Source organism: Molothrus ater, chromosome 2, assembly GCF_012460135.2.
Source record: "Molothrus ater isolate BHLD 08-10-18 breed brown headed cowbird chromosome 2, BPBGC_Mater_1.1, whole genome shotgun sequence".
In the NCBI taxonomy this organism is placed as follows: Eukaryota; Metazoa; Chordata; class Aves; order Passeriformes; family Icteridae; genus Molothrus; species Molothrus ater.
The window spans coordinates 94917596-94930358 of record NC_050479.2 but is presented as its reverse complement, the minus strand read 5'-3'; the positions used below and the strand labels follow the sequence as shown (position 1 = coordinate 94930358).

At 42.1% G+C, this 12763-nt stretch overlaps 1 protein-coding gene across 1 annotated transcript; it reads right to left on the bottom strand.

The window, feature by feature from the left end:
- Positions 1 to 79: 79 nt before the first annotated feature.
- CCDC181 (coiled-coil domain containing 181) lies at positions 80 to 9364 on the bottom strand. The gene is given in 8 exon segments (XM_036397660.2): positions 80 to 809; positions 811 to 928; positions 1506 to 1660; positions 2287 to 2433; positions 4811 to 5040; positions 5140 to 5668; positions 6186 to 6337; positions 9225 to 9364. Coding segments are annotated over 7 exon segments (1353 nt in total). The 5' UTR covers positions 6315 to 6337; positions 9225 to 9364; the 3' UTR covers positions 80 to 764.
- Between the last annotated feature and the right edge of the window lie 3399 nt (positions 9365 to 12763).

Here is a 12763-nt window from a genome sequence, read left to right as displayed (position 1 = left end):
CTCTTCTTCGTTCACTAACTTTATGATTTCATGAGTGATTTTGGTACGATCTCTATTAAGAGTTCACAATTTAGCTGGGTAAGGTGATATACTTTGGTAGATTTATTATAATAAACATTGACATTGACATAAGGATCCTAGCTTCCTTACTACTGGAAAAAGGTCATAATTTGCGCAAGCTTTTAATTCCATGGAATAGAAAACTACTGAATATGACTCACAGAAGTAAGTTTCAAAACCTGTTGCATGATCACCTACACATTAGTCTTCAATCACCACCTTCCAGAAACCTAAAACAACATAGTCCTCTGGTCCAGAGCTGGTCAACGGATCAATAGGAAGTGGTACAAGAAACATCATTTTCCAACAATATAACACCTTGCACAGTCTTAATCACTAGCAGCATCAAACAGCAATATTAATCCACCAAAAATTTAACATTTTACACAGTAGCCTGCATCCAGGAATCCATTATGAGTATAAAGTGCCTTTTAAAGGAGGGAATGTGTATTTGCCACCCTCATTTATCTTGACTCATTTTGATTTGGTTAAACTCAGAAGATCCCTGAGTTAAGCATTAAAGCAGGCTTTTTGACTAAATTACAAATAAATAGATAGTAAAATCATTGTCACTGAAGGTAATTGTTAAACTTGCTTGAAAGCTTTCAAAACACCACAAAAAGTCAGTAGCTGTAAAAGACAAAAACTCAAGCCATAAAAATTGAGAAGATTGCCACCAAGAACTCTGTGGCTACATCAAATTTTCAATTGTAATGATCTGAGAAACAAAATAATTTGGGCTCTGAATTAAATATAGTGGATGTTCCGCATTTGTCTTGCTCTTCTGGCTTCTAATCTAAGCTGCCTGGCTCTCTCTTTAGCAGCTAGTTCTGCTGCTTGTTTCTCTTCTCTCTTTCTTCTCAGCCAGCTGTGGAGAGAGAAAGAGGACCAGAAGTACTGGCAGTTGTAATTTCAAGCTTTACATTATCCATTCAAAGGAGATTTGTCCCCCACTTAACTGTAGCCCACCATGTCTTGTAGGGTGAAGTTGGGTGTCATGGCTGAGACAGTCTAAAAGCCTGCCATACCCAAACACAGGAAGCACTACCTTCCCACCCCAATTCCCCTCCTTCTGTACCCACCTTTACCTCCCCCCTTTTGTTAAACTGGATTAGCTTTATGCTCATTTCATGGACTGAATCAACCCAAGGTTGCTCCAGAATTGGCAACAAGGGTTAGAGGAGGAGATCCCTTTTTTAGCAGAAGTAATTCACTCTTTTCAGCTCAGGTCCTGACAAATAATTTCACAGCAGTGAACAAACATCATCAAGGAACTGATGTATTTTTTTTAGGGTGTAAGTTTGAAAGGGCATATTCATATGAAAAAAAATCCCTCCAAAACAATGAGGATTTCAGTAGCAAAGATGCACCATAAGATAGCTACAGTTTGAGATGATAGACTACAAAAGTTTCAAATGTGGTCTCTTAGGAATGACCCTACTCACTCTCTAAAAGCTCTGTCACAATCCTCTGGGCTTGGATAAAAGGCCACTTCTTCAGTTTGGCGTCTCAAGACTTCTATCCGTCTTTCTCTCACATATTGTTGGTGCTTTTTTTTAAGCCATAAACTGTAGGCTTCTTCTGGATCCCTGTGCACCTCCTAATTAATAAAAAATACATGTATACACAAGGGTTATCAGTAAATAACCTTTATAATAATCTTAATAATTTCATTATAATAGGTTTTTTTTTGTATTCTGCTGGCATCTCCCCTCCATGAAACACACTTTATAAACACACTAGAGCATATGCTAATCTGGCATAGAATGTATACATGAGTAAGCATTCAAAGCACCATGTTAAAAAAAGTGCTGAATTTAGATTTTCCTTTAGAACAGCATCTGAATCTCCAAGTTTTGATTGGGTCATGTGCATTAACTGCTTACTAACAAGTTCTGATGGCAAGAAACACACTCCAAGTAGTCTTCTCGCTGCTTTGCTCACTCAGGGCTCAATCAAGGCTTTCTCCTGGTATATGGGAGCATCACTGTATCCCCTGTGATTTTATAGTTAAATTCATGTGTGCTGCTTCTACACTGCAAGCCACTCTGCTAAGTAGATCAATAAAAACCTGCAGGTCTACCTCTTCACTGAAAACAATGTAACAAGAACATTTCCCATTGCTGTAAATTTTCATACGCTTAGCTAAGAAGGCAGATTTAGAATTTGGCTTTCCTATTTAACAAGAGCACTACAGATCCCAGTTCCAGATTAGGGAGAACTTACTTTGATCCTCAGCTCTTCCAGCCGCTTTGCACGACGAATTCGCTTTTCTTGTTGTACCTGTTCTTTCTTCTTTTGTAACCAAGCTTTAAAAACTATTTCGTTCTGTCTTTTCCTCATTTCTTCTAGTTCCTTGTTCTTTTCTTCTTCCTTAGGTAGAAGGAAAACTGAATAAACTTCATTTTTAAGAGAATGATCTTAATCTGCAAAGACTGTTGCAGGCAATAAATAAGCCATTTGAATTGCATGAGACACACACTAAAATACAGATGAAACAAGAATACTCAAAAACTGCATCACAGCTGATACAACATTTGGGAAGAAATTGCTTGGAGCACTTCTGTTTGTGATATATTCAGACACTTTCAGTCTAGTCCTTTTTGTGATTACCTCCGTTTCCATGACACCTCTTGACTCACAGACATTCAAATAGCATCAGGCAAAAACTCTTAAAATTAAGTCTGCCCAATATCTCTAGTTAGCTTAGAATCACTTTAAATGGATACATTAAAAAAAAAAAATGCAGCTCTCCGGCTTGATGGACCACTGAACCCTAAAGGATATATAGCAACACATGGATTGCAGGCACTACCTTATTTATAAGGACCTTTTTTGGACATGAAGTTGCAATGTATTTACTTAAGGAGTATAAATAGCTTCAGGCTTTTTCCAAGTGTACAAAATTATATTTACAAAATTGAGAAAAGTTTCTTTTACTTATGAATTACATTTTAGCTAAGGATAAGTATCTACAAGGAAGAGAAAAAGTTTCAATTAATGCTTCAGAAAGCTGATTAGGACATTTTTTACCAGGATTTACTCTCTTTGACACAAAAGCTATAATCCCAACTCATTTCAATACTTCAAGAAATCTAATCTTGCAAATAGATGATGTTCCTCCCACCTACATACAAGTTTGGAGGATACTTATATACTCCAAACTTACCTACATTATAAGGAGGTTGATTACGGCGTCATTGATGATTTTAAGGATTTGGTGGTTTTTACGAAGGTTGAGGGCCATTGGTTATTTCTGTATGTGGATATGAGGATGATGAGGATGGATAGGGCAAATGATCCTAAGTAGGCTTTGATTAGGCCTGAGTGGAACGCAGTGGCGGTTTTGGTTGCTGTTAGTTGTAGGTTGGCGAGTCCTTCTGGGCCTAATATTTTGTATCAGGATAGGTCGATTAGATGGGAGGCAATGTTTTGTCCTCCTTTGAGGAAGTTGGTTATGCTTAGGCAATGAACTAGGGGGTTAAAATATCCTAGGGAAGTTGAAAAGTTTGAGGAGGATATAAGGTACATACAAGTTTGGAGGATACTTATATCCTCCAAACTTACCACTTCTAATTTACTGGAATGAAGGAAATGCCACCAAAATGAAGCAGATAGATTCTAGTAAAGTCAAGAAATGTTTAATGTCTGTGAAATCCATCACAGAATGGAAGAATTCCATTCCAGAATGAAGAAATAAGGTAACACATGCTTACTTTTCCATAAGTCAGCCAATAAAGGAAGAAATTTAGCACACGCTGCTAGGAAAATAACCTTCCTTCCCCTCACTATCCTACATTCTACATTAAATATACAGAGCATGTTTTCAAGAGATCTAGTCTTGTGTGTGCAAAAAAGCCACTTCAATTCCTCATCAGATTTCATTCCCCTCATTACTAAGCTGAGCCTCAGCAGCCTTTTCAAATAAAGCAGCCTAGAGCTCTTTCCACAGATAGACAGTAACCTTGGAAGCTACTTAGCCAGCTTAATTAGTACATCATGGCAGAGAAAAATGGCAGATGCTTCATGCTCCTTTTATAGAGTAACACACATAGCAAGTTACCTTTTTGCAATTGTATCATTATAATGCAAAAAGAAGAAAAAACATCAACATTTTTTAACTCTCTGGTAAAGATTTCTGAAGTCCTCATTACAGCTATCAGAGGCTGACTCTCTCTTATATTTTTTTTCTGTGTAATGAGCTGAGAAAGAATTAAAAGGGTTCTTACAGTCAGTCTGCTATGTAAATGTTATATTATGACCTGAATACTCTCCCATGTGATAATTGCCCAATCCATACTTCTTGAGTACCCAGATGTGCCCCAGCCTTACTGTGGTTAATATAAAATTCCTGCACTGCAGTATAATATGTGCAGATGTGACACCATGTGCTACATTCCATAAACTGTGGGACTGTAAGAGAACCTAGGTAGAGAGAGAGCCAAGAAGCAAAAGCAGCAAGAAAACTGTAACAGAAGAAGGCCCATTTATGAAGGATGTATCAAATAAACACTTCATTTCTCCTCTGAGCAAGGCATGATCCTATGCCACTCTGGGAAAGGAGCTTTGAAAGATTCTATACAAACCTCAGAGAATTATTGTTTTTATTATTGTTGTTGTTATTACTACTACAACTATTATTGCTGCCTCTTTTATCAAGGAAGAATAGTGTAAATACCCTGAGCACATAGTCTTTGTGGAGCAGAGGAACAGGATGGTCACTGTGATTTACTTTTCTCTATGTATTTACCTGTCTCTTCAGTCTTTCTTTCCTCAGTTCTATCTGCCTCCTTAATTCTTTTTGTCTGGGAGTAAGAGTGTAAGTGGAGCTTTTCACGGGTATGTTTGCAGACTCAGTCTTCTGTTTTCCCAGATTTTTTGCACCATTCAAAGCAGAATCTGGCTGCTGCTTAGAGTCAGATGGAGGCATTTCTTTCGCTTGAGTGGCAGTGAGTTCTGAAGTCTGTTGAGTTTCAATATCTGTAAAATAAACACTTATTGGGGCCAAAATGCCCTGGCTTTCAATATCACATAAACTTAAGAGTTCAAACTTTCCATCTTTTTCCACTAGAACTTTACCATTTGTCTTCTCCTCATCTGAGCCAGCACGTTCTGAAAGTGATGTGCTTTTCTGTCCCTTGTTAGAAATATTCAGCTGAGACAGCCCATCTGAAACATCTCCTCTTGCAAGGTCAGTTTTACCAACTTCAGCACCTTTTGGACGAAGATCCACCTCATCCACAAATTTTAATTTCCGTTCTCTTTTTTCATCCACAGGAGCCTGATTTTCCAGCTCTTTGTTGGCTTCTTCAATCTTTTCCAAGACGTAACGCTTTATTTCTTCATCCTCTCCCTCATCCAGTTCCTGCTCATTTTCCAGCTTGGATTCCTGGATAGAGCTTTCTCTCTCAGCATCAGATTCATGGTCGTCCTGTTCAATATCTGCCCCAGATTGCAAATACTTTTCATTAGAGTATAATACTTTCACATTTACACCTGCCTCTGAAAGCTGATCTAGATTTTCTTTCATTTCTTCATTGTCTTCCTGAAAGTTGTCTGCTGTTTTAAGAGTTTTTGCTTCAACATCCTCTTCCTTTTCTTCAGGATTCTAAAAAAATTAAAATAAACTAGTCTTTTCTCTCAACAGAAGAGTTATCAAAGAAAGAGGAAAGAAACAGTGAGAGAGAAGAGCAGTACAAACTATCTGCATTCTAAACCAGGTTGTCAAATAGTGCACGTCATAACTAACAGCTTTTTTGGCACTAACAAGTCTCTTCATTCTCTTCATGTTCACATTCACACAAAGTTTAACTAACCAGTAAAGTGATTAGTGACAGCATAAAACTGCAACGGGTGTTATACAAACAGTTTACGGAACACAGAAGTACTTCTGAAAAAAAAATTACATTTTCAATGAACACTGAATTTTTTGCTTGACAGATATTAGAACCAAACTAACCAGTTTGCTGAAATGTTTTTCATTATAAATCCAAATAACTTTCCTTGTCAAAATTCAGTTAATGCACCTACACATTTCAAGCAATACTGAATTTGTGCCTATGATTCCAAATATTACTAAATTTTGTCTCCTAAATAACACAACTAGTATTTAACGTATCAAATACCTCTTTTTCACCAGGGTTTTGTTTTTCTTCTTCATCAGTTAGGCATTCCGTGTCTTTTTCAAAATCATCCTCATATTCTGCATTTTCTGTTGAATCACCCACATCTCCTTGAGCTTCCTTTTCACTCATTTTGATGATGTGTTAGAGTAATACTACAAAAAGGAGAGGGAATAAAAAATTTTCAAACTGTAGTGACACCCACATCCAACTTGTGAGCAGTATTAATACAAGCATGTTAGACAGTGCCACAGGACCTCAGGACTAAGGATCACCAATGGCTCATAAACATGACTGGTTTTGGCCTTTCCAGCTCTGGCTACTGGAAAAAAGTTTGAGTTAAAGCAATTCAAGGGGATTTAATGTCTCTGACAGAGATTAAACAAGAACTCATGATCTCTTAACAGTTAGCCTTGGGCTTGGACAAAGAGACCACTATTTTATGTTAGCTAGAAGTGCTACAAACTTCTTGCTTGTATTTTACCTTGTTTATATCTTAACTTGTTTAAATCCAGGATAACTTTAAACACTCATTAACCTGTTAATCAGGCTGGATATAATCATGCTTATGACAAAACTGAAGATGAGCCACTATAAGGACTGAATCTTTTAAAAAATCTTTGTACTGCATAGCACACAGGTGCCACCAGCTCCTGCAGGACTGCTTAATTGCCAGTGCTTGGTGCTTCAGGCTGACTGCCTGCTGCCCCTCAGCTCAGCTCTCTCAGTACAAGGCATCTAAGATGCAAAAGTTTAAAGATACGGACACATTCACAAGCCTAGAGAGCTGATTCTGCTCTGTTTATAGCTTTAGCCCCTCCTCATTCCTTCAATAATTTATTACTTTTTACAAAAGCAGCACAGAAGAATAAAACATCAATTATTCAACATTCCTGTTCTTTTTGTACCATCTGCTGTAGGCTGGAAGGTGCCACTTCTATGTGTCTCTAGGAGGATTAATCTGTGTCATTTTCAATATACCAAAGATCATGACTGTTGTGACAGAAAAAGGAGTAATGGATACAAATTGAAAGAGGGGAATTTTAGGTTAGATATTAGGATGAAATTCTTTGCTGTTTTGGTGGTAAGTCACTGGAACAGCTTTCCCAGGGAAACTGTGGCTGCCCCATTCCTAAAAGTCTTCAAGACCAGGTTGGATGGTGCTTTGAGCAACCTGGTCTAGTAGAAGGTGTCCCTGCCCATGGCAGGAAGGTCACAATTTGATGAGGTCCATTCCAACCTTTTAACATTCTGTGATGATGTGGCAAGACAATATGGGGTGTAAGGGAGAGCTCTGGCTCTAGTTTGCCCTAGAACAGCAAGACAGCTCTTGCTGTGTGACCATCCTGCCCTTCCAGACAAGAATCACAGAATCAGAGAATCAACAAGGGTTGCACCTGAACTGTCAAATCCATCTATGCATTTTGTAAAAACCCCTTCATCCAGCAGATGTTGCTTAAATTCTTCCAAGCTTTTGTTTTCAGTTCTGATGAGCATCTCTGAGTTCTCAGTTATTTCTCCTTAGGAACACCAGCTCTGCTCCTTAGAACTCAGTATTTCATGCTGGTAAAGAGTGATGTTCTTTTAAACTTCAAAGATTAGTCAAGATTTGGTTTAGAGTGGTAATAAAGCTGGGCATTTGCTGCAAAATTGTTTGTACGGAAACTTTTAAAAGCTCTTTGTTTTTTCTGATCTATATGTTGTTCAAGAAAATCTGTCAGTTTTTTCACTTCTTTTTAGCTACCAATTGCCACTGGAATCGCTCATTCACACTAGATTTCTCAGAATTTAAATTTTAAGAGCTCATTCAGACTGTTGCCTTGGCTTTCCACACTGTATCTATTTCCATCATGTTTTTCCTGCACCACCTCAAATGACACGTAATGATTTTTGCTGGGAGATGCCCCTTCCTTAACAAATATTATTGGTTTGGGTGATGACATACCTGGGATCTTAATGGAGATTACTTTGCTCTAGTGCATATTGAGCACAAAAGAACTATTTCTCTGTGATTTCATTATTATGATAAGCAGATACAAAAGCTGCCCAGATGAATGGTGTCTTTAAAAAAATATGTTCACATCAGTCTGTGGCACTCAATACGAACACATTGAACATGCTGCTTAATTCATTTAGGTGAAGTGTAATAATGGGGAGCAGCATAAAAATCAAATTCTTCTGTTGTGAGATAAAGTAGCCATGGCTGAAGAGAGAACTTCCAATTCAATGACTTGTTTCATAGAATCATAGAATATTAAGGGGTTGGAATGGACCTTAACATCATCTAGTCCCAACTCCACCTGCCATGGGCAGGAACACTTCCCACTACACCAGTTTGCTCAAAGCCCCATCCAGCCTGGCCTTGAACACTTTCCATGATGGGGCATCCACCATCTCCCTGGCAATCTGTTCCAGTGTCTCAACACCCTCACAGTAAAGAATTTCTTCCTTTTATTTAACCTAAACTTCCCCTCTTTCAGTCTGTACTCATTTCCTCTTGTCCTGCCACTGCAGTTCGTGACAAAGAGTCCCTCTCCGGCTTCCTATGGGTCCCTTCAGGTACTGGAAGGTTGTAATGAGGTTCCCACACAATCTCCTCTTCTCCAGGCTGAGCAGCCCCAACCTTCCCAGCCTGTCTCCACAGGGGAGGTGCTCCCGTCCTCTTACCAACCTCGTGGCCTCCTCTGGACTTGTTCCAACAGTTCCATATCCTTCTTATGCTATGTCCTTCTGGTGCCTTAGGGACACCAGAAAATCCTGAATCAGCTCCTATTCTATTTTGGATATTATGAAGTAAAGGGATTCAGCATTAAGAGGGACCGAAAGTATTCAGAAAAATCTCAAATCTTCATTTACACCTGCTTCTGCTCTACTTGGGGCGTGTCTGCGGAGGGTGTGCGCTGTGACCATTTGTTCTGCACAACTCAGTAACATCTCTACGCGGTTACACTCAGGCAGTCACAACAAAAGGCGGGACAGAGCGACGGATTTCTGTCTCTTTGTCCTGCACTAAAACATACACGCATACACAGATCCACGAACCCGAACTCCACGCGAGGCAGTGGGGAACGTCCTCACCAGCATTCCCTGCTCCCCTGGGACACGCCGGCGCCTCTGCTCCCGGCCAGGGACGAGGAGCTGCTGCCGCCGCCGGGCGTTGCGGTTGCCGTGGCAGCGGCGGAACCGCACAGCGCCACGGCGGCTCCCGAGGGACAAACGCCGCCTCCCGAGGGACAAACGCCGCCTCCCGAGGGACAAACGCCGCCTCCCGCTGGGCCCTGGCACCCGCGAGTAGGCCGGGCCGCACCGCCCTGTTGCCATGGAGGCAGGCCTCCCCCCCCCGCCCCCGTTTCCTTGTGGCACAATTCCACCTCAAAGGCCTGGAAATTGTGGGGAAGCAGAACGCTGAGGGGAGCGGGGGTACGCACCCCACCAGGAGAAGGGCAGGAGTGCGGCAGGCGGCTCGCCCTGTCCAGCCGAAAGCCCTTCTTTGATGCTGTTAAATTATGCATTCCTCAGGGAGCAGCCTCGGTTTGTGTGTTGTATTATTCATCATGCTCCGGCTGGCAATGAGCAACCGGATCAGCCCAAGAGGCAGCAGTGTCAGGATTTGGGCTTTTGTTAATCACAGAATCATAGAATTGCTTGGATTGGAATGGAATCTTGAAGCTCCAACCCCAGTGCCATGGGCAAGGACATCTTCCACGAGATCGGCTGCTCAGAGCCCCATCCAACCTGGCCTTGAACACCTCCAGAGTTGGGACATCCACAGCTTCTCTGGACAACCTGTTCCAGCGTCTCACCGCTAATGAAGACAGCACTGAATCTCCAGAGACACACCTCTCTGTGTTAACCACACATTGCTCCTTGAACTTGGAAATGAAAAAAAAAACAAAAACAAAAACAAACCAGGAAATGCCCTGAATTAATTCCCATCTGGGGAAAAGAAAAAAAAAAAGGCCAAAAAAACCCACCCTGATTTACCTGTGGAGCCAGGGGGGAGCTGGAGGGAGTTGGCAGGTGCAGTCTCCTCTAGAGAGGACAAAACACCCCACAGGTAGTGGATGCTGTGCCCCTGAGACCAGCAGGACCCTAAAGAGCTGTGTGACCACCAGACTCCCCACAGAGCACACACAGAGCTCACTGCAAAGGCGAGCAGCTGTCAGCAGCCGTTCAGGGTGATAAAGTTCATTCAGCATCACAAGATGCTTCTTTTCCCAGCACTGAATTTTGGGGAATGACCCTACTCAGCCTTCCTACCAGCTGGGGCTGCAGTAGCATAGACCCCTCTGGGAAGAAAGAGGGAGAGAGAGAGGGAGAGTGTTTGCCTCACTGGTGGCACTGACTGTGGTGCCGATCACAGTCATGGCCACACACCTCAGAGGGCAGCACCTCCCCTGTACTAAAGGGTTAATGCTAATGAAAGAAAATACAGGCAGAAAACCAGCCACAAAGCCAGAGCTTTGATAACGCTCAGAGTAACTCAAGTAGGGTCCCCCTTTCGCTCAAAGTCAAATGGGACAGAAAAGCTGAACCCCTTCAAGGTGGGGTTCACAAGTTCTCTGAAGACATCTGTCAACATAGGCCATGTGCAATAGGAGGAGGCAGGACTCCATGACGACAGGGCTTCTGCTAATTTTACACCATACAGTGAAAAAGAAAACCAGGTTTTGACACTGGTTCTAGTGGGCTGGAAGGGCTCCCTTACACTTACCAGAGATGATGCTGTTAGCTGCTTGGCAATGGTTCCTGTTGTACTGGGCGAAACTTCAACCAGTGACCTCACCCAGGGAAAGCAGTTATCCCACCCTTGAAGGCAATATGCTGAATTTCAGACTTTCCACATTTCATTTTGACAAGTTCATAGCAGTCTAAAATACAGAGAATTGGGTACAATACCAAGGCTTTCTGCTCTGCTTTTATTGTAAGACTTATCCTTCATCTTAAAAGCCAGTGCTATCCTTTAATTCACAAGAGATGCTTTATGCAACTAATTACAAATCAGCATGATTAAGACAAGGATTAGACCCTATTGTTGGGATGCCAAGCTGTGATATTTGATAATATTAACTTAATGATTTAAGGTCAATCAAAATTGATCTATGCAGTCATTAACCCACATGTCATTAAATGTTGGGTTTCAGGTGTTCCCGTGTGTGAGGAAGCTGCAGAGCATGGTTATGAAAAATGCAACAAAAACAGCAGTAAAGCAGTGCAGGGCTCCAAGGACAGATCCCAGCATACTGGCTGCTGTTTTCCTTGTCACTAATGCATCAGACACTATGTTCAGGGAACAGATTCGTGGACAGTGAGTTTCACACAGAAAAGCTGGATAACATCTCCAGAGCAGCATTAAGCAAGTGCTTTAACACCTTTTTTATATAGTGTAGGAAACACTGTCAGTTGACACTGTCAAAAGCTGCTGGGAGCAGGGTTCAAAGCATCCAGTCTCCTGCCCCTTCCATAGTAAAAGTCCCTCTTTCCTTCCCAGTGCTTGGCTATAATCACACCAATAGAGAAGAAAACACAACCACTTCCACACAGAGCCCTTCCCTTTCCCTGAGAGCACTGCCAGAGCAGCAGACTGTGTCACACATGCACACAGCCACATCAGGGGTTAAGTGCAACCCTGCCTTGCCTTGGCAGGCTCTCACAGCCACTGCTAGCCCAGGGGGACAGCAGTGGGTGCTGCTCCTGGAACAGCAGCCTCTGGCAGCTCTTACTATTCCTGCCTTTTAGGACAGAACAAGCCCAGCACCCAGTCCCTCACTGTAGCAGTGATCCCAGGAACTACATCTCATCCTACCAGCATCACAGCAAGCCCAGTGCAGGACAGAGATTCAGTTGAAACACTCACCTCCAGCAGCCCCCAGCATCAACTGGAACAAAGAAACAGCCCCAACACCCCAGGCAGACAGACGCATGTAGTGTTTATCTTATCTCCGCCAAACAGCACTGCGTGCTCTATCTCCAGCAAAGAAATTCTGCTCCTTCACAGCAGCTGTGTGCCCCTTTCAGCTCTCTCAGCTGTCCAGGATGTGGCAGGATGTGATGGGAGGAGCAAGGATTGCCACAGCTCACGTGGAGTTGCTTCACTTGCAGGAGAGAGCAGCCTTTCACCAGCACCAGATGAGAAACACTTGAACCCACCCTAAGCATAATGCTATACCTGAATGACCTACTATTTACATTCTTGACATATGCAAGCAGATATTTTAATCCCCGACTCTGTCAAGAAACTCATCCCTCCACAGCTGACTCCTGTATTCACCCAGGGAAGGCAGATGAATGAAATTCAGAACAGACCTGACATGCCAATAGTCCTATCCTTCAGCAATAAAGCTCTGAAGGAAGCATGTGTAAGAAAGCCTACCCTCCCCCTCTCCTCCCCAGAACACCCCTTTTTTATTTTTGGTGTTGTGCACAGGGCTTGTTGGGCTACTTACCCACACACTGTGCCCTCCACCCTGTACTATGAGGGACAAGCCACATCCAAGGCAGGGTGTGCCAGGATGGGGAGCTTACAGCACTTCTCCTTTAAGGCCTCAATTTTGACACTAGGTCCATGTAAGTAAAAAGGT